This window comes from Ostrea edulis, chromosome 6, assembly GCF_947568905.1.
Source record: "Ostrea edulis chromosome 6, xbOstEdul1.1, whole genome shotgun sequence".
Classification (NCBI taxonomy): Eukaryota; Metazoa; Mollusca; class Bivalvia; order Ostreida; family Ostreidae; genus Ostrea; species Ostrea edulis.
Window position 1 is genome coordinate 29435453 of NC_079169.1, and position 23123 is coordinate 29458575.

The 23123-nt window shown below is 35.2% G+C and overlaps 1 protein-coding gene and 2 non-coding genes across 5 annotated transcripts; 2 read left to right on the top strand and 1 right to left on the bottom strand.

Annotated features, from left to right (window-relative positions):
- Positions 1-1117: 1117 nt before the first annotated feature.
- Positions 1118-1190, bottom strand: Trnav-cac (transfer RNA valine (anticodon CAC)). The gene has a single exon. It is a non-coding gene; the product is annotated as a tRNA-Val (tRNA).
- A 692-nt stretch (positions 1191-1882) lies between these two features.
- Positions 1883-1954, top strand: Trnam-cau (transfer RNA methionine (anticodon CAU)). The gene has a single exon. It is a non-coding gene; the product is annotated as a tRNA-Met (tRNA).
- Positions 1955-9489: 7535 nt separating this feature from the next.
- LOC125646826 (calmodulin-like protein 5) lies at positions 9490-20231 on the top strand. Of its 3 annotated transcripts, XM_048873376.2 has the most exons (6): positions 9490-9698; positions 9788-11033; positions 14971-15063; positions 15867-16010; positions 18761-19006; positions 19897-20231. In XM_048873376.2, the coding sequence occupies exons 3-6, from the start codon at positions 14988-14990 to the stop codon at positions 19938-19940; spliced, it is 510 nt and encodes a 169-aa protein (XP_048729333.1). In that variant the 5' UTR covers positions 9490-9698; positions 9788-11033; positions 14971-14987; the 3' UTR covers positions 19941-20231. The 3 variants fall into 3 exon arrangements, with proteins under 3 accessions (XP_048729333.1, XP_055998314.1, XP_055998315.1); XM_056142339.1 differs by having other exon boundaries at positions 18761-20231; XM_056142340.1 differs by lacking the exons at positions 9490-9698; positions 9788-11033 and adding an exon at positions 12522-12804 and having other exon boundaries at positions 18761-20231.
- Positions 20232-23123: the final 2892 nt, after the last annotated feature.

The window sequence follows — 23123 nt, forward strand, 5'->3', positions numbered from 1 at the left end:
TAAAAGCCTTTGTCATACATTTTCTTATAAAAGGTTGTTTTATTTTGTATCTTAATTTTGTCATTGTACATCAAGGATTCAAGAACTTCATGCGAGTTTTCAAGTTGAACAATATTGATAAATTCAGCAAAGTAAAGTTTCCTTCCAAAAATATTACTGGTGAGAAAGTTTTTTTGCCTAGAGTTGTTCTGCTCCATATTGAAAGAGATGTGAGACATTACATTGTGTAATTTCTGAGAATAAGTTTGACCATGCTGAGTTTTTGATGAGCAATCGCCCTATCCAAGTTAATTTAAGTGATTTGATAAAGATGTCCAAATCAATCACTCTACATCCACCTATACCCAAGTCCAACTGCATTGTTTTCCTTCCTATTTTATCATTCCCCCAAATAAATAAAAAAAAATAATAAAAAATTTCTAATTCTTTTATCCATAATGCGTTAGGTCTAGGGAGAGATAAGAAGTGGTGGGTACTTTTAGAGAGTAATAAGCTTTTTAGAATTGTAATTTTACCAGTTGGAGTAATATTTCTTTTTCAGTGCTCTATAATAAGGCCAAGCTTTGTGTTATACAAAATGGTATTTTTAAAGATTTTTTTAAAATTGGACGACGCTGTCGTCAAGGGGATCCTTTCTCACCATATCTATGTGTCGAAATTATGGGACATGTTTTATCAAAACCGTAATATTAGGGGCATGAAAATAGGTAAAGAAAAAAATTGTCTTTTGCAATATGCTGATGACACTGTTCTTTTTCTCGGTGGGTCTGAAATCTGCTCTTGATCCTCTTTTTCAGTTTTCAAAATTCTCTGGTTTAAAGCCGAACATTTCTAAGACCAATTAAGGCGATTTGGATAGGTTCTAAGGCTTATTCTTTTGATATATTATATTTCGGATTTCAAACATTTCGGTTGAGTATCGCTGAAGAGACATTATTTGTCGAAATGCGCATCTGGTGCATCAAAATTGGTACCATTTAAGTTTTACATTAGGTATAAAAATATACAGCAGATTTACAAAATGTAGAGCAACTGAACTTTGATGAGATATTGGCAAATATCCATAAAGAAATTATTTATTGATAAAAAAGAATTTAAAAAAAAAATAAAAAATAACAGGTTCTGGCGAGGCTCGAACTCGCGGCCTTCTGCGTGTGAAGCAGACGTGATAACCACTACACTACAGAACCACATACATGCAGATGTTTTAATAACGGATAGGCCCTAGGATTTTTGTTTCAAATTGTTTGTGAGATTCATATGGAAAACCTGTCAATGGATCTGTTATAAATAAAATAGACGCTAGTATTGATATAGTTCATATATGGTTGAAATTCTGAAGATATGTAGATTATATTCATGAGCGATTGAATATTGAAATTAATCACGTATAGGAGCATGCTTACAAGACAGTATAAACATGTAATTGACATGATTGGGGAAATATCTACATGCATATACATACATATTATACATTTAGTCTACTAGTCTAGTGACACTGGCCTGGATTCAAGTGACATTAGGTTGTGCATGTAAATCATACTCGGCCTACCGTTTTGTCGGAGCATGCATGATAGCTAGCTAGGCCTAATGCAATATATGGAAACGATCTAGAATATTTACTATCATTCATGAGCGACACCAATCACAAACTATTCAATTATAAAGGGATGAGTGTGAATATATAACACACACATTACTATATTTTAATTTTTCTCTGAAGTTTTTTCTTCTTTCTACGTGTATAATCGACAAGCGGGATAACTCTATCTAAAGTAATTGACCAACACAAACGTTTTCTGATGCAATCGATCAGTTATAACCTTCACATTGAGTGGTTGTAGTCTTTTAAACAGAACATGGATGTCCGATCGTAACATATAGCAGAGTGGCGCAGTGGAAGCGTGCTGGGCCCATAACCCAGAGGTCCGTGGATCGAAACCACGCTCTGCTAAAACATTTTTTTTTTTTAATTGTTTCATTTTTCCTTCAAAATATTCTTTGGTATAAATAGTATTCACGAAAAGGTTGATATGATTAATATGACGACAATAAACAGTGCACGGTCAAGTATATTTCATTTCCATAAACATCAAAATACAGTAAAAGTATATGCAATGTACTACGCATGATGAATTTTGCAACAAAAAATATCACGGTGATCGATTCCAATTGTCCATTTAGGGGGGTAGGGCCGCGGACGATCATGTCATCATGATTCAGGGGGGGGGGGGAGGGGGTATTTCATTTTTATGTTTAGTGATGAGGACAGAACCAAATGAAATTATTATGAAATAATTATAAACAAAGTGTTTTCAACAGAATATATACATGTATATGTACTGGGTATTTTACTCCGAAAAAGATTATGTTTTGTTTGTAAATAAAGGCATTTTTTGTTGAAATATTAAACATGATTTGATGAAATGAAAATGTTTCAGTGATAATATAAGTCATCAAACAAAATGATATAGGTTTTGTGCGTGTGTGTGTGTGTGTGTGGGGGGGGGGGGGTTACTTGGTAACATGTTTCAAATCGCTCTAACAATACCTTATTTATACACCTTGATAGTCATGTTGGTTGTATATTGTGTAACGTCCCGTTCGACAATTTTTCACTTATATGGATCAAGGCGTCAGCATTGCCGGTGAAGGGCTACAAAATTTGAACCTATGCTCCGACGGCACTGGTCCATAAGCAGGGGGATCTTTGTCGTGCCACACCTGCTGTGCCACGGGACCTCGGCCGTTTTTGCGGTCTCATCCGAAGGACATTTTTTTTTAATTATAGATATTTTTAAAACGTCGAGTGCCTGTACGTGCTGAGGACCTATTCTAACATGAATTGAGTAAACTTAGGCCTAATGTAGCCTAAGTAGATATCAACGATTTTTTAGAAATGTTACAACCATTAAACATTCTGGAATACTTTTAAATTATCTTTAATAATTCACAACAGTTCTTCAAAACTATCAACTGTATGGCAATGGCCTTTGTAATCCAATTGTTTGTTGATGACTGTAATTGAATTTTCTTTAGGCCTAATTGTTGCCAGGTCTGGCATTGTATCCAGATTAACAGATCGCGTCAACATTACATAGCTGTATGGACAGGGATTCATAAATACTCTGTAAAATAGGAATTTCATAAACTTTTTTTTAATATTCATTAATATTTATACTATACCATAGAATTATTGATATTTTCTCGGTCAATACGATATTCTAGGAACACGTACTTGGGAATATTATAATATTCACTGAACCCTTCTGCTGACTTATCGGCTAAAACATCATATTGACCGGGAAAATGCCAACAATTGTTTAATAATTTTTAAAGATTTATTTGTTTTTACAAAAGAAAACGAATTATTTTAGCGATGGTTACTGCTGCGTCTAAGATCTGCGCCTTGGATTTGTGCGCGTTTTGCCATTATAACTCTAGATGACGTTACTGCTGTTGAAGTTTGACGTCACAATAGGATTAAAAGGTGGGTGTATTTTAAAATTTTGTCTCGTAGCTAAAACATCGTCGTCTGATGGTAGCAAAGTTTCATACATATAGTACTATTAATATACATGTATCAAATTTATCTGATTCAGATCAAATCGTTATTTCGACACAATTTTCCCTTTATGTTCATCACCTTGATCAGAGTATAATTAGTGTACATGCTGATCTAGGTATAAATGCATGTGTCCTCTCAGGCTTTAGAGAAGAGACAGACATGTTACTCAGTTAAACAACAGACAAGGGAAAGTAGAGTTATTCTATTCGTGAATGGTCAGTTTGCATTCAAACCTGCAGACACGATCAAACTTACAATTGATAGACGCATTTTATGAGTATATGTCAGCACAATGATGAGCTAACTCACAGCCCTTATCCTGTGGGGATTCGGGTTAGAATAGGTCCTCAGTACCCTTTGCTTGTCGTAAGAGGCGATAAAATGGGACAGTCTTTCGAATGAGACCGAAAAAACAAAACAAAACCCGAAGGCCCGTGTCACAGCAGGTGTGGCATGATAAAGATCTCTCCCTGCTTAAATGTCGTAAGTGCCGAGCATAGGCCTAAAGGACAAGGGACGTTATTGGCCAAAATTGGCCGCGTTTCAAAAACCGATCACATTTTGCAGGTAGAAAGGTGATAATTTTCTCGTTTCATTCATATATAACATGTACCATTTACTTGTTGCTGATATTGAGAATATAACGTTACAATATTGCATTGTTAACTCAGACGCTTGTCTTCCTACGGTCGCTTTTTCGGAACGACGTCATCGACGTTATAGGATTTACAGTCCCCTGATTCTTCTAGAATATTTTTCTAAAAGTTACAATTTTAACTTTTTATATCAAAATACTCATTGATATCAAAGACTATTGAAAACTGGCATGCTATTGAAAATACATTATTCATTTACATGTAACTTAATCGTGGTCATAGACATTTTGCGGAAGAATCTTGTGTTAATTAGAGTGAGGAAAATAATGCGTGTAAATATATTTGTTAAACGTTGTTGAGTAGAATGCAATCATATTTTCGAAGGTGCTGTTCGATATCCTCCTATTCAAATGAAATATGGACAATAAATTGGCTCTTGAATTTTCTTTTTCCTTTTTTAAACGTTGATTGAGTCGGATAAAATTACTTGTTATGCTATGTACACCAAGGACTATATAACAGGTCTGCTTACATGTGTATGCAATATACATGTTACAGTACATGATACGAATAAAATATATCTGCCTGCTGTGGGTATTTACAAAACATATTGAATAAAGTGTGGTAAATGTACATGCACTAAACGATACAAATTTATGTTGCATGAATGGGATATCATTTTCTTGGGTACAGCAAAACACGTCAAGTAATATATACATTAACTTCAGATGGTATATTTCATATAGCAAATGTATTTAAAATCCCTCACAAAAATGCGTCATGTTTATATCTTTACATTCCCCTAAATGGTCAACAAAGAGTAGTTCCAACTCTCTCTCTCTCTCTCTCTCTCTCTCTCTCTCTCTCTCTCTCTCTCTCTCTCTCTCTCTCTCTCTCTCTCTCTCTCTCCATATAGTGTTCATCTTTGATAAATGAAAATTACATCAGTCAGTGGGCATGTCATTGTATGCACCGACATTCAGTCTAAATCTAGAACAGACTCTGAGAAGTTGTTTGAGTACATGTATAGACAATGTAGTATATTTAAATGCTTTTCCCAGGCACTTATTTTCATATGTGAATAAGGAAATATTGAGTGACCCCCCCCCCCCCCCCATTTTTGATAGTAGTATTGAATGAGAAAAAAATAGGCTTAAAATTATGAATTGAACCCATGTAGCAAAGAATATCCCCCCTCCCTGCGATTTAAGAATTCGAAGATCAGGCAGAAAGGTTTTTTTTTCATTTCCTAGTTAACTACCAACTTATCTTTCGACTCCACCCCCAATAAATGATGCCACGTGTCTGTTTCCAAGAGACAGTATATGTAACTACAACAGACCTTTTTTAAAAACGAATTTAATAAACATCATGCATCATTTTTCAATGTGCGGGCCAGGCCTATCCAGAACACCTTGACGTGAGAGAGAGAGAGAGAGAGAGAGAGAGAGAGAGAGAGAGAGAGAGAGAGAGAGAGAAGCGTCTACATATGTACATAACCTTACGGTTATACTCCAGTTTTCCTAATCATGGAGGGGCATACATCAATACTATTACTATAAACTTTTAATAAAAATCACCACAACACATATATTATATATTTTATAAGATTGATAAAAGTTGAAGTGTCATTAGACTGGTCAAGTTGTTCCCATAGCAAGGAAATGGTCGACATCACCCCCCCCCCCCTCCCCAAAAGTGGAGGGGCAACCCCTCTTCGATACTACGGTGTTTGAATATTTATATCTATACATGTATATATACACATGTGCATCCTACCCAATTACCTTTGTTATATAAGTGCACCTGTAAATGTGCATCTATTATATATATATATATATATATATATATATATATATATATATGACCCCGTGGGGATCCAGGTTTGAGTAGGTCCTCAGTACTCCTTGCTTGTCGTAAGAGGCAACTAAATGGGGTGGTCTTCGGATGAGACCGCAAAAAACTGAGGTCCCGTGTCACAGCAGGTGTGGCACGATAAAGATCCCTCCCTGCTAAATGGCCATAAGCGCCGAGCATAGGCCTAAATTGTGCAGCCCTTCACCGGCAGTGGTGAGGTTTCCATGAGTGAAATATTCTCAAGAGGGGCGTTAAGCAATATTCAATCAATCAATATGCGATATAGAGAAAAAGCTGCCACAACAATGGTCGAAGTTTCAAATCGATCACAGGTTTTCGACGTTTTAAAGAAACCACATCTCGCTGGAAGATATAAATAATGATTTGCTGTTAATTTATTTTTAATTTAAACCGTTTTAAGAACCTTTGGAATCAATATCTAATTACTAATGTAGTAACATCTAATTTCAACATGCATCATATATATACATGCATGCATGTACGTTAAAACTGATGTAAGAAAACTGCTTTAAAGAAAAACCCGCACAAACACGTCAATATTATTAGCAACAAGTTTTATGCATTATATTTGATATATTTGTATCAAAGATAGTTTAAAAAGCGAAAAAAGTAACATACATCCCAACTATCTAGCTCTTGAGATGTAACGTATTTTTTGCCGAAAATGAACGAATTTTGGTCCGATTTTTGTAAAAAGAAAATAAATTCGAGGTATTACAGGTCTATGCGTGTCTTTGATTGTATTTTTTTTTTTTAAATTCAATTTATTCTTAAATAATCTTATTTTGAAAAGACATGTTCCCGTGACCTTTGAAAACGAAAGTAGAATAATTTCCATTCATCATGCGGTGGATTTTTGATCCGCCTCCGTGACTCGAAAGGCAGACATCTGCATTTATTAGGTGCAGATATTTATGGCAAACTTGGTAAAGCATTAATTGTTTGACAGGACATACATGTATTTATTAAATCGCAGAGTAAGTAAAAGTTTATGAGGTTAAATGATGGAACAGTTTGCTTCAGTTCTATAACATGCAAAATATTGACTTTGCGTAACGAAAACGGCCGATTTACGTATTCATTCTTTTTTAAAATTCATATTGTTTGCAGCCAACAACCGACACCATATTGATAATGAAAGAAGAATATTAATGGATAATTAAACATGCAAAATATAAATCTGGTTGTTGCATGCAAAAGTTTTATTTTTCTTTAGTTCTATAACATGCAAAATATTGACTTTGCGTATCAAAAACAGCCGATTTCGCATTCATTCTTTTTTAAAAAATTCATATTGTTTGCAGCCAACAACCGACACCATATTGATAATGAAAGAAGAATATTAATGGATAATCAAACATGCAAAATATAAATCTGGTTGTTGCATGCAAAAGTATTATTATTTTTCAGTTCTATAACATGCAAAATATTGACTTTGCGTATCGAAAATAGCCGATTTCGCATTCATTCTTTTTTAAAATTCATATTGTTTGCAGCCAACAACCGACACCATATTGATAATGAAAGAAGAATATTAATGGATAATTAAACATGCAAAATATAAATCTGGTTGTTGCATGCAAAAGTATTTGTTTTTGCTAAAGTTTATTCATAATTTATTTCAAATCAACAGATTCCGCTAAACAGCTCAACTTTAGCGTATATTCATGACGTCATAATAAAATATTACGTCATTTTCATGCAAGTGGGATTAGAAGAACATCCTAGTTGTGTAAATAAAAAGAATAATTAAGCATAGTATGAAAGTTGAAAAAATGAAAAAAATCTCGGCGGTATATAGCCAATAACGTCCCTTGTCCTTTAGCAGCCATTCACAGGCAGTGGTGACGTCTCCATATGAGTGAAATATTCTCAAGAGGGATGTTAAACAATATACAATCAATCACAGCCTATCAAGTATATGGCAAATTTCAAAACTTGGTGCCAGCTAAGTTTCTCAGTGGTAATTAAGTTAGACTGAGAGCACACGACTGTCAATTTCGAGAACTGAAGACAACAGTATTTCCTGGGATAAAATTGACCTAGTGCTATGGCTACTTTATATAACCCCTAATACTCAGTATATAAGAATTTGCGGGCCACCTCAAAAATTTTGTTACGAGTACAACAACATAGGTTCTCGCCGGCTACAAAATCGTCACTATCAACACCAATGTTTAAAGTGTCGAAACAAACATCCAGCTATTCATTGTCCTGATAAACAAGCTGTATGACCTCATCCTCGGGGACTTTTTAAGCTCCCTCATCAGTGGGTTTTTTTTTTCTAGCCAGATTTATTATTAGAATTTCTGAAGAAAAAAATATCGATTTGAAGAAATCACTGCTAAATTTGTTACCAAAAACAAGTTACAATGAGATAATTATAATCTTTAGTAGGTTCTCTTTTACAATGCAATGTAAACATAAAAACAAGCGCACAAAAAGGTAACACACAACGGGGCTTTATTCACACAGAAAGACTATAATTTTGACCCTACTCGCAGACCATACTGAGTGTGGCATTATTATACGTTGAGGTAGATTGTAGCATCACGGATGAAACAAATTGAGAAATGGATAAATTGGAACTTGGAAGTAGCAAAACTAGGAAACTCGGAATATGTTTTGCGGCCTAGCAAGAAAGGGAAACTTTTTTGTTTGTTGGATTTACAGATGTCATTGGTAAGGTACCACTGCATTTTCTCAATACGTAGTTCAGTCTTTGAGGAAAAAGTACCAAAATAAAAATGGTTAGTTGGTGCTAAGTGTTGAATACTCGTGTGTAACTGTGGAGCGGTTACATTGGATTAATTTTCATGTTCCCAACCAATGAATATTCATTATGGAATAAAAATACAATATTTTCAGCAATTATATTTTCAACAATGACGAACAATAATTGCATTACAGAACAATAACCTGGAAGAACATAACATTTTTTCTGCATAACTACAACAGAACGCGATGCAGCATTTCTTTAAGAAATAAGGTATCAATTTAAAATATTTATCGGGATATAAATACGGGTTGGTCACGTGATCAAATTCCATAAAGCTTGAAAGGGCTTTATGGAATTTGATTACGTGACCAACCCGTATTTATATCCCGATAAATATTTTAAAATGATACCTTATTACTTATATTTACATTTTTTGGTCGGTAACATTGCTGAATTGTGTTAACAACACGTTTCCATACATTTCAAATTGTTGACGTCCACAACGAAGCGTCATAGATGTTCAAAATGACGACAACACAAAACAAAGTTCCATAAAGTGAAGAACTGTCTTACTTATTAAGACGCTAGAAAGCAAGTTTATCAACATATACTTGTACATTAACTCGGGAGTATATAATGGAAAATTCTTCCATATGTCTAATTTTAGGGGATGGGGGGAATTATGATTTACAAGGGGGTGCGCAATGTTACACTTAGTACTTACAGTTGTGATGCGCTTTCACTTTTGAAAAGTGAAGACGTTGAAGACCGACTTTGAAAAATATTCTGTGGATATTACGGAGTTAACAGAAGACTGAGATGGAGGAACATGAAGAACAGGGTGTAGGCAAATCATTTGTAGACAGGAGAGAGGACGCAGCTCAGATGAATCTCCGGAAAGAACTGAACATCGCAGAGAATGTGGAACTGCACGAAGGTAAGGGACGGTTTGGATTTGGATATGTAATTGTTGACAAACATGAGCTCACTGAACACTTCTTTTGACTCGATAAATTTCTGTAATAGGTTTTCAACGACGCCTCGCTTCGATGTCCCGACATAAACTTGGAAACCGACATCAATCACCTATGGCTGCTGTGGCAAGGAAGCAGTGTGGTGTGTAGGTCTTGGTGCACTTTGACGACTTATTGGCCATACATCCTGTGAATGACCTTTTTGCTAAAGCCTAATGCCATCGTCTAGCAGTAAGTACAATTCCGCATCACCGATGACCAGGGTGAAGTTGTAGCAGACGAATTTTAGACATACAATAGTAAAATATTGTTTACAGAAATGCTTTTATCAATTATGGATGAAAGTCCACTGCTTGGAATACAAATAAAACCGTAAATACATTTTGTGATGTTGATTTCATCTATTGATAGATTTCTGTAGTAAGTGAGAGCGATTTGCTAGATGTGTATTGCCTTAGTAAAAGTAGTACCTGTTACCTACTTTTAACAAATGTTCATACACACAGCCGTGACCTTTATTGACCCCGTAATGGATTTATGCAGGGATAAATACTTATTGCTCGTAATAGTGTTATGTAGGAGAAAATTATTAACAGTTGCAAATGTAAATATATTGAATTAACTAAAGTACGATTAAATGTGAAAACAGTAAAGCATGCGTAAATTGCACAAGGTATGGTGACCTATTTCCTTTGTGTCTCGATTTAGATCATCTCGGCTTACGGAAAAGAACTATAAATCTTTATTGTTTCATAAGAAGTTTCTATTTCCCTGCATGCACTTTTAAGACCCGAGAACTCATATTACTCGTCACAAGTGCTACAGTAATTGCTAATCACAATCTTCATTTTTTTCTTCTAGGAGTATAATATTGAACTAAACCAAATACCGAACATGTACATTGTTGTCCATTTAAATCATGCATGGTGAAATCATTACGATTGAATCATCAAGTTCTGAGTGACAACATCCTTAAAGTGCTTGCTTCCGCTCTATCAGAATATACATAAAATACTGCACTTGTTTTCCTCGATGTGTACAGAGAGAACGATGGATAAAGAATAAACTGACATGCTTGCTTGCGATTATAATCAAAGCTTCTTTTCAGATTATTTTTAAAACGCATGACGGAAGGCAATATATGTGTGTTAGCTCGACATTTTCTTGAAGGACCTTTTTACAAATATCAGCATTATCGCCAGTGTTTATTGATTTTTCTATCGACTTGGTAACATATCGCACTTTATGATGGATATTTCATAGTAGTAATTCCTTGATTATCAAGAAAGATTTTGCAGGTAAGGTTTAAATAACTTTATGTGTTGTTTTATACACACACAAACACACACACGTTCACACACAAACATGTACTTGCACACATTGTATATTGTTTAACTTCCCTTTACTCATATGGATATGTCGCCATTGCCTGTGAAGGACTCAATAATTTACTAGGCCTATTCTCGGCGCTTATGGCCTTTAAGCAGGAGGAATCGTCATCGTGCCACACCTACTGTGACAAGGGGCCTCAGTTTTTGGGGTCTCATCTGAAGGACCGCCCTATTTAGTCGCTTCTTGTGTCCTAGAATTGTTGTTTAGCATGTAAACTTCAAGACATAAATGTATTTACATAATTTTAGATATAATTTTTAAATCATATTTCGCACAACTATAATACAAAAACTGGCCGCGTCATGCAATGATAGGCTATGTCGTGAACATTTTCTTATAATCACACTATTCCTTGGTTTTACAACTTGGGGTTCCTCTTCAATATTGAAAGACAATGGGCACTCGATGAAGAAAAAATAATTAAAGATCAAGTGTCAACACCTTTTATATTGCAACGACTGAATGTGAACAACATATTGTTTTTCATTTATGCCGACCTCTCCGAAATGCCACGATTGTTGCCTTCACATCATACACTATAACTGGATAAATCGTCAGCAATATAGGAATATGATATAATTTTTAAAAGAAATCTGTTGAAAATTGCATAAGTACTCTTCAATTTCGTCTGTACTTAGGGTATTTTATTACAGCAAGGGATCAATGATAGAACAGCACTCATCGGTGTTTGTCTTAGTTTATACTATTGTAGTTAAATCAAAGTTGTGGCATAATAATTTATATGTAGAAATGTCATGTAAGCGCATGCCATGTACAACTATACACGCGTCATATTTATGTACGCGGGTTATACGCTTTTTTTCTACAATGCTAGCTACCTACATCACCCGATGAAACAACAAAGAAAACATTTTATTGTTTAATTGAAAATTAACATCGACGTGTATTGCGATAGCCCTGTCCTGGTTTAGAGCCGGTTGGTGTGTTATTCATGAAAATAGACGAAATTAGTAAAGGGATTTAAATTTATAAAAGTGTCATAATTAGTGAGTGTTTGCTATTGTAAATATCTAGATAATCTCAATAAGTGGCTACAGAGAACCTCTACACGAATTGCTGACCTCTGCAGGTGTTCCGTAAGCCAGATGTACATGTACAGCCCACAACACCAACTGTGTATTTAATTCTCCCTGTACCGAAATAAATATAATCTTAAGATTTACTTTAAATAAGTTACATGTCAAAGAGACGCTAACGCTCTGATCCTCATATCCTTTCCCTGCGTCTCTGACCTTAATCCCCCGCAACCTTTTCAACACCCCCACCCCTGTTAGTTTGTTCCATCACTTCTCTAATGACCACTCCCGTCCCTTGCATTTCCTCAAGGTACATTTACTATATAAGCAGCCAGACTATATATTAAACGTCGTGGTATATGTCGATTGTTATTTATGAACATAAAAGAGCTACCGACTTGCAACAGGAATGATATAGTGGCGCTTTAAGGCTGTTGACATTGTGTATATCAAGTAGCGAAATTATTCCACCCTCTCTCAAGTAGTAAACTTATTCCGCCCTCTCATCGTATTTGCAGTCGAGCAAATCAAAACTCTCGTTCTTGTGTTACTAATTACAATAATTTATGAAAACGAGGATTTTTTGGTGTATTTACGGAGTTTATTTATGGGTTACACTGAAGTGTAAGGAGGCTATTAGGTGAGTCAGTCAAATTTCGATACTCCTTTCTCGCGGATTTGGCAAGTTTAAAAATAATAATGCATGCTTTGATTTTCATATGACCAAAAGAAAATTTCGTAGTGAACTGTATTTTCTCACACGGAGATTCAAAATATCTATCTTTATAGCAATCACTTTAATAGTGTATAGTCGTAAATTGTGTATATCTAGCTGTAGGATTTCGAGAAATCTGACATTGCACAAAATCAATTAAGTGAATACCCGAATGTAAACACTCTTGTATGTAAATGAAAGTTACACAAGTATATATAGCATTTTGGGTGTAGTTTACAAATTTCAGTTATTTTTAAGTCAATGACGTATGTAGATGTTAATGACAAGCCAAATGCAAGACTGCACCTTAAGTATTTCTGCTTCGAGTCGACTGTCGTACTACTAATGTCACCATTCTGAAATCCACGTACGATCTCGTGTTATTTAAATTCCTCAAATCTTAAGATAATACGCACCTCAGGTTATTGTGTTTTAAAATAAAACGGAGATAAAACCACCTGTAATTGCAATCGCAGACTAAAATAGCGTAAGGAAAATGGTGATGGTCCCGGGTTACAACGCTAACCTCCGGCATTGAATAATGAAGTATCTATCGATATAAAGGTAAAAAAAAAGTTGCATCACTTTAGACAGACATAATACCCATAAGCTATGTTTACTCAGTATTGGTAGTCCGCTTTTAGTGTGACTTTGCTTGATGTGTTGATCACCTCATGTTCTTACAAAATTTAAGCTCGCATTCAGTCTATGCAGATGTCCATTTCAATAATTTTTAAACGCTGATCATAAGAACGATCAAACGTAATACTACATCCGGACAAATATTAATTATCGTTTTATAGTTGTTGTTTTTAGAGTACGGGCGTACCCATGAATTTAAATCCCCCGTGCAGGAGACAAACTGGGCTACAAAAGAATAATAAAGCTTCAAACGACAAATCAATACCCCACAATCATTCTCAATTCTTTCAAGCCTCACATATTATACCCCACGAAAATAAATGATTATAAAGGAATATGCTGTAACAATGGGGAAGGAGAGTAGAAAATGCGAAACAGTTCCGACTGACGGCTGAGTCGACGAACCGATAGGCATACAAACAAATTGGCAACATTGAGTCCAATATGCACTCGTTACATTTCTAATCAATCATTTCCCATCAGCACATTACATAAAAGACACTTAAGCTCGTAAATATTGATAATGTTACATGTTTGCTAGCTCTTTTTGCATGTGTTTACATTTTGACATCCCAAACCCGATTTATGATATAGATGAATTGCAACATTTTGTATTTGAAATTATTATGCCAGAACCCTATATATGCGACTTAAGATGTATTGTACTTTTGGTCGGTGACCTGGAATACTTAAATAAAACATACTAACGTTTAAAAAATAAACAGGCGAAATTTCTTGAATCAGAAAGGTACACTGCAACAGTTTATATAGTTCTACTGTAAAGTTATAAACGGCGCAGATCTTTCTATTTAATGCACTCCACAAATAAAATAAACCATACAGAGTAAATTAACCAAAAAAAAAAAAAAAAAAAAAAAAAAAATAGAAAAGAACAGGTTGTATGGTGCTTTATCAAATTAAGAACAATGCCATGGGATTTTTTTTTTTTTTTTTTTTTTACAATGGCTAGCATACAATGCCTGTGTGTCAGATGTATTTTAGTACAGTATTAACTTAGTGCAATATTGTTATCACACAGGATACAAAGCTTCGTGCAACATATATAGATAAATTAATCAGATGAACGTTGTTCTCTTTCTTATTTTAGCATTGCTCCCGCAATTATTCATCATAACGGTTGCATATATCTTATAGAAGACTTTATTGGGTTTTTTGTCACGATTTTTAAAAATAAAACTTCATTGTTGCAAGAGAATATTATCATATACTTTTAATGATGCCTTGTTTTCTTGCAGCCGTCATCCTCTTGAAAATACATCCTTATTGCTATATATAAGCCACGTTTTATTAAACGGTGTCTCTTACACTGCATCCAGATATATCTACATTGTATATATACAATACTGAAATCGAGGCGAACTTTTATCGTATTTCTCATAACTTTGTCTATCAAAGGGAATATGTCGTATACACTTTATTTGTTTCTAGAATTCAGGATTTCAACCATGGCTACAGGAAGGACGAAATCTAATAAGTTATTTGCTGAGGTGACAGCTGATTTGACCCCGGAACAAATTGAAGGCTGGTATTTTTTAGCTACTGAATCTTAGACATCAGAGAAATTCTCGATCAGAATTCGTTTCTCGCCTGTGTTTGTATATACATGTATTGGTATTTCTGTCGTTAACGTTTTGCATTTTCAACTTCTCCAGAACCACTAACCCGTTTTCAACCATACTTGTCATAAAGTATCCTTTGCGTAAAGATGATTCATTTTTTTTCTTCAAATAAAGGCTTATGTCCTATTCCATGGACATTTTTTGTCAAGGACCACTTAATCAGAAAAGCTGAATCTTGTAGTTCAAACTTTCTTATACATCGTAGATCCAAGTTTGTTCAAACAAAGCATAACTCTTTCGAACGCCAAGGAGACAAGGCGTTGAACGGGTATGCAATCATTTTAAACCTGGTGGCAAAATACCTAGCTGTCTTCAGCTACAACCTCTTTCACTTCATATATCTGAAGTTTCTTCTGGTGGATATGGCTGCCATTGAATACAGTATCGATTCAATGAACACAGAACCGGTCATTAAGTAGACGCCAATTCAGGTCTACATCGACAATATTAAAATCATCCACCATAGTCCCTGTGGACTAAATGGACTCACACGCAGCAACCATAGGAAATCATTAATCGCGAATGATTCACAACAGTCATTGTAAATTACATACAGATTTCGGTTTCTCTCCGTACAAAATGTAGTGACATCTACTAGGAGGTGAAAGTTCAGGGATATTGAAATAATAAAACACGGTAGTGAGCTATTAACAAAGACATATACGATTTAAGGCATAATATGTTTCAGTATTTTCACTGTTACAGAGTTCAAGAAGGCATTCTCATCCATTGATCTGAACAAAGACGGTAAAATATCGAACAAAGAACTGGTTCAGGCCGCGAAACTACTGGGTATCAATATTACAGCAGAAGAAGCGAAAGATTTGATCAGAAGTGTAGATCTTGACAGTAAGTACATGTAACCAGTTAGAAATTATTCCAAGGTTCATGTATATACGTTTCATTTGAAATCTATGTCGTTTTGATGTTTAAATTTAGAATCGATAAATAGGAATCAATAGGGGGTAGTGACAAGGAGAACCAGATACGGTATCTTTAATGCAATACTGAATGTTGGAGACCAAACAAGAGGAAATACTTTCCGTTTTTCTTCAACTAAAGTGCATGCAGTTGGTTTGGAGTTTATTATTTTCGACTAGTAGGGTTTATTTGTATCTACTTTTATTAGGAATTTCCCGTATCCACTATAGGAATTATCGGTATTCACTATAGGAGTTTTCCGTATTTTGAGAGTAATTCATTTTGAATGGTGTGACTAGAATACGTAAATTGTTTTAGTTGCTGAAATCGACAAAAAGCTAGTATAGTTAAAAATACAATATGCTGCAAACCATTATATATGATATACAACATATGTGCATGTATAACAAATAAACAAAAACTTACGATATGTAAAATCTTGCACAGTCACAATAATTTCTACAAGTTATTGATGATACATGTATTGACTGCATACATTTACACTGGATCCTCATTTCCATTTTAGAAATTCATTTTGCATTAATAAGAAGAATAATGATGGATAGACAAAGAAGGATGCACACGTAGAGGGAATTAGTAATGATGAATGATTGTGTCAGAAAACCTCATGTTTGAAACATTAAATGTAAAATAAAGAATGCCAATCAGTCGTAAAATCTAAATTTTCAGTCAATATCATTGCTTTTGCTGTGAAAAACTGCACACCGATGCTTGATGCACTGCACACTTCTCTGTTTTTCTTCATTTATGTGCTCTCCTGATTCCAGAATTATCACTATGATTATTCAACTGCTATCAACACTATGCGCATTAATAGGCAAATCGAATAAGAGTCGTCTTTTAATCATTCAATAGCGTATAGCGTACTCGCATCGCGAAGGAAAAAATTACCCTGACTGTGACTCAACGTTCTATTCTGGGTAATTTAAGACATACCCCCCCCCCCCCAAACAATCACCAACTTATATTTTGGTTATATCGTTTCTTTTGGGTATGAATAACACACAAGGCACTGTCACGTGGGGATCCGGGTTAGAATAGATCCTCAGTAACCCCTTGTTTGTCGTAAGAGGCGACTAAATGGGGCGGTCCTCCGTATGAGGCCGCAAAAACCGAGGCACCATTCACAGCAGGTGTGGCACGATAAAAATCCCTCCCTGCTCAATGGCCATAACCGCCGAACATAGGCCTACGTTTTACAGCCCTTCACCGGCAGTGGTGACGTCTCCATATGAGTGAAATATTCTCGAGAGGGACGTTAAACAATATACAACCAATCCCATGACACGGGTGTACTGCAACAGCAAAACTCAACCATTGTATCAAACCTCGAATTAATCATTCATGCTTATGGTTTGCTTAATTCAGACAATCAAGTCGTCAAGAATTCAACGCTGTGCAAAGCATTGCACTTCCACGTTTTCCAGGCGAAATGTGTGTCCAAAGCATTCTGATTTTAGGGTTCTTTTCTAAAACTGGGCGCCACCAGATAACTGAAATATTGAGTGTGGCGGAAAACAGCAAAGCAATCAATCAGTTAACTGGATTTGGTAGAATAACGTAAATTTGATTAAACAAAAGACCTACAGGCTTATTAGTCACCTGAGTATTAGCTAAAAGTATCACTACATGTAAGGGCTACGAAATCTAACAATTGTTCTGTTTGGCATGTCCGGATCCAAGGTGTATTTTAATATTCAGCAACATTATAAAACAAGATGTGTTATTAAAGGGGCATGGACACGATTTCAGCTTTTTGCTGACCATTACAAATATCTTAGTTAATCATTGAAAACATTAAAAATGGAAAAATAAAATTTGAAAACTTTCAGTTCAAATCGTGTCCACGCACCTTAAAACACAAATGCCCTCGAGAATGCCCATTTTGATATTAACGGTATGTGACTAATCTGGATCTGCCCTAGAGTCAGAATACAGGTGTTGCAAAATTCAGTTTTGATGCACCCCTTTCTGCTTTTCCTTAGTATACATGTACATTTAGGCTTTATATAGTATCATCAAAATAAAAGAAATATATCCAATGATAGACATTTAATCACTATGCTCCTTTTGGCCCCAACCCTTGTACATGTACCAAAACCCCTATACCCTTGGCATCATGAAATTTACATTTTAGTAAAGGACTGCCGGTTCCTTCTAAATGAAAAAAAGTACAGATAGCAAACAATGATCAATCTCATAATCCCTATAAAAATGCAAAATTAAGAGCAGTGCAAATACGTCACATGGACACACAAGAGGTGGTAGCAGGTGCTTAGGAGGCATAAACATCCCCTGTTCACCAAATATCCATTTAGTATCAATAGTATAAAAAAAAGATGTTAATCAAATGATTTATTCACAAACACTATATTCCATGTATGGTCCCAATCTTGTAGAAAAGGTTTATGAAAAATGATCGGTATTTGGTAGTTTTGCCCGCCCTTAAAGTCCCGGAAGTGCGTGAAGTCTACTTCTTTTGATTATTTCTATATATATTAAAAGCAAAAAACAAGTCGAATGTCGTTTGGAAGAATAAGGTCACATATCAACATTTACAAAAGTCTTTTTATTTATCAAACAATAATTTCTATCACCATGAATTACTTTCCTAACATGTAACAGTCATAAAATCATTTTATTCTTTAACATTACAGAGGATGGCAATATATCCCTTGAGGAATATGTTCTACTAATGAAAGACACTTATCTACGAATTGAACTGACCTGTGAACGATATAAGGCATCGTTTATGTTGATAGACCAAAACAATGATGGTGTGATTTCATTTGAGGAGCTTGTACGTGCTTTAGCCTTTAAAAAGGAACAGTACGACCTGAACCAGGTTCGCGAGATTTTCAGTGCAGCAGACTCGGATAAGGACGGATCTATTAATTTCAAAGGTGAATATATCTATTATGTCTGCTTTTTATTTCTAATGGATGACGAGTCAAAATTCAAGTAAATTTTCTTCAGGTCTTTCAATGTCATAACATACATGTAATTACACTTTTATATCGATTAACATATATTCGGTGAGTATGTTTTGCATTAAATTACGTCAGATATCTTGAGGTATATGTACATACATGTAAAACGCTGTTCACTTGAATAGCATATTGAAAACAAACTTTCTATATTCTGCAAACCATTGCAAGATATAAGTATGTGTTAATAAATAGACTGTGTAATGTTTAGTGCAGCAAAGGTTTAAAATGTTAAATGGTTGTTACATTTGTAGCGGACAGTATAAGAGGGAACTTATACTGCCTCGCTAGTGAACTAGCTTTTCTAGTGATGTGGTAGAATGTCTTTCTTGATCACCCAAGTTAAGCAACGGCGAGAGTGATCAGCACTTTCTGGGTGGCCGCTACACATTACAATTTGGTGGCAGCGGTGTGACTCTAGTGTTTGGTGGGAGGCCTGCTTCAGGTATAGTACGGACGTGATTTCGTCCGGGGACGACAGCGGTTTTCGTCGGGAACGGTAGATGCCGTTGCTGAAGAGGTGACAAACATTCAGTGAGAACTCGCGCAAAGCTTCAGGACGAAGCTTCCTTGCGTGAGAGGGAAGTGTAGCGGACGGTATAAGAGGGAACTTCTACTGCCTTGCTAATGAGCTAGCTTTTTTAGTGATATGGTAGATCGTCTCTCTTGCTCACGAAAGTTAAGCAACGGCGAACGTGATCAGTACTTATCTGGGTGACCGCTACCCATTACACATTGTTTAAGATTTTTCTTTGAGCTGCAAAACTAAAGTATATAAACTATTGTTTTATTTTCATTTTCTTCAGAATTTGCCACCTCATCTTTACCATCTGTTGTTTTTGGAGAATAGAGATGAACTTTAAAGCACCGATGAACGTGATGGGAGATCCACAGAAATCCAGAGAACAATCGACCAGATTATTCCACCAGGCTGAACTACAGACTATACATGTAGATTGTAATCAGATTTGAATGTGTTCGAAGTAATTCTATAGAATTATCCACACATATGCGTCTTTCTTGATCAATGCAGTTTACATCGTTTTTATATGTTGTTTGACATTAAATATTCTAAATATTTGAACAACTTCAGATTGCCTGTACCAACATTATATACGTAAATAAACTCAATTGTACTTCATCATGTATTGAAACCAGAGATCCATGGGTCCTATCGCCCACCTAAATTTTAAACCCATACATGTATATTGCGACGGAGGAGTCGCACTAAAACCGTACAATACCTGAGGATAGCATACGAATGTGAGAAATAGCATGTGTGTCGTTCATGAGAAGACGATTTTAAAAACTCATCCCAAACAAAACTTTAGATCGCTTTTGTAAAGGCATTGCATTCGGGAACCATAGAATCAACAAACTGAATATACAGATCATGAGGATATTTGCTTATCAATTTTACGGAAAACATCACTAATATACATATATCTGATTCTTGCCAAACCGATATATATGTATAAAGGTCTTTACTTCATATATCCAACAAATCAATTTTTTATACACCTCTCTGATTTCACGCACAAGTACTCTGAAGTTGAAATAAAACATATGCTGGAGTTCCTCATTGACAATATCTTCGTGGTCTTTAGTGATCAGGTCTTCCAACAGTCTGTTGGGATTCCTATATGCAAGAATTCTGCTCCTTTGTTAGCTGACCTGTTTTTAAATTCTTATGAAACAGAATTTATTCAAAAGCTTCTACATGAAAAGAGAAAAAAAATCACTTGTTGTGGCCTTCAATTCAACAGATTTAGATATATCTCAGATTTTTATTTATTAACAATAATCATTTTCATTCATATGTCGATTCGATATATCCCCGTGAACTCCAAATAAAAGACACCATATAGTCCTCCACACCTGCTTCGTACTTAGACATGTTATTGAAAATACATGTAGATATCAATGGCAAACTAACAACTCAACTTTATGACAAACAGGATGACTTCAGCTTCTCTATCGTTAACTTCCCACATTTATATAGCAATATTCCTTTATCAACTGCATATGATGTTTATATCTCACTGATTCGATACGCAAGAACTTGTTCTGCGTATGATTTGTTTTTAAATTGAGACAAGCTACTGGTAATCAATTTGATGCTATACAGTCACGTTTAATGTAAGTATTTTGCAAATTCTTTGGTCATTTTCACGATCTAGTCTGCAAATATGATCTGTCATTGTGTCAAATGCTATCTGAAGTGTTTCATGCCGACTGTTAGGCCGTTCTTGACACACTGATTTGACTACGGATTAACACGTTTACCTGATCAAGATATAAAGCTCACGGCGGATGTGACCGGTCGACAGGGGATGCTTACTCCTCCTAGACACCTGAACCCACCTCAGGTATATCCAGGGGTCCGTGTTTGCCCAACTCTATTTATATTCCTCACAGGATCAAGTTAATGGTTTGGAAGAAAGTTTTCTTGCAAATTTTTGATTTTTTGGCTTTTAGAGCATGCATATGGATCAAAATTCGTGGCACTTCATCTAAACCTACATGAGTGACAATTCTCGAATGGGACCTACGACAACTTGCAGACAAATTTTATGGAAAAGGGGTTTTTGATCGAGTTGGAAAAATTCCAACACCCCACAGTATCTACACTTTCTTGATTATCTCGCCTTAGAATTAATTATAAACGTGATCATTGATTGAAACAAATGTGCATTAAATTTATCTTATAATACGTAATGGCAAGATTGTTTGAAATAAACTCAATTGGTCTTGAAAATAATTAACTCAAAATGTGAAAACCTTACAGACAGACTATCAAAATCTAATCAGAAAGTTTCACTTCAGCGCAGATGAGCTAATCTACTCTTTCGTATGAGAACAAAGGTTTAAAGCATTGAAGCATTTTATCCTTTTACAGTTGAGAGATCTTACAGTTTGTAATTCGTGAGAGTTTGATTATCATGCAGAAATCATGACAGTATAAAGAAGCAAGGCCGTTCTCAACATTTGCAAAGTTATTTTTATTAAGGTTATGGGTGAGGGAGATTTTGTCTCGTACTTGATCAATGAATAATATGCTTCTTAATTTAATCAATCTTAACTTGATAACAAATTAGATATGTTTAGATTACAATATACAAAGAGGGGTGTCCTCGTTTACCGACAACAACCGAAGTCCTGGGGAAACACTGCATGTAAAACATTCTAATGAGGCTCATGTTATATGATGTGTTATCTGATAACAATGGTTTAAATATGTCATATCTTTTATGATATCTTCTACATGGTGGACAAAAGCAATTATATCTTCATTTAATGACCGGGGCATGCAAACATACCACCCCATTCCTGTCTGTTGTAAAGTACGCTTCCCACGGTCAGTGTACAAGAACTTTAATTGCCAGTTTATGGTATGGTAAACTAAAACAGTTTCCTGAAAAGAATTTTTGCATGGAGGACAAGCGGCGAATATATTTTAACATTCGATTAGATGTTTATTTAAAGCACATTCATACGGGTATGGGAAGGGGTTATGGATCAATTTAGTTCTATATTAAACTAAAAAGCAATGTATAAATGGTACGATTACAAAACAATAGTTTTCTATATGTATCTACATACACATGTTGTTCCTATTAATGCTTTATATACAATCATAATTTGTCAAATGGTTAACATTGTGTATCAAATCAAATATAAAGTTTTCGGTCAGAATGATCCGAAAGATCATGTTAGATATAACATACCACTGTTTTGTTGTACTTTTTAGCCTACCACAGCGGGACTAACGCATGTGATAATGTCACAGTAGCAATCTAATTAAAGCCTTTCAGCATACGCCATACAACAGAATACAATTGAAAGCTGCGCAGTATAAATCTTGTAGAATTTTTTCGTCATACATCATACAACAGGAATATAATAGAAAGTCGGGGGAAATCCTACGGTAGTCTTACATACATGTACATTGTTTATAAAATCCAAATGCTTTGCGACCGAATATGTCCTTGCCATAGAGATTAAATATGCTCAAATCATTCTGATTATCGTA

What these genes read in the sequence shown, in the direction of transcription:
- LOC125646826 (XM_056142339.1), top strand. Translation starts at nt 14,988, where the DNA reads ATGGCTACAGGAAGGACGAAATCTAATAAGTTATTTGCTGAGGTGACA. An exon ending in GACCCCGGAACAAATTGAAG is followed by an intron (nt 15,064 to 15,866) that starts GCTGGTATTTTT and finishes TCACTGTTACAG; the next exon opens with AGTTCAAGAAGGCATTCTCA. An exon ending in CAGAAGTGTAGATCTTGACA is followed by an intron (nt 16,011 to 18,760) that starts GTAAGTACATGT and finishes TTAACATTACAG; the next exon opens with AGGATGGCAATATATCCCTT.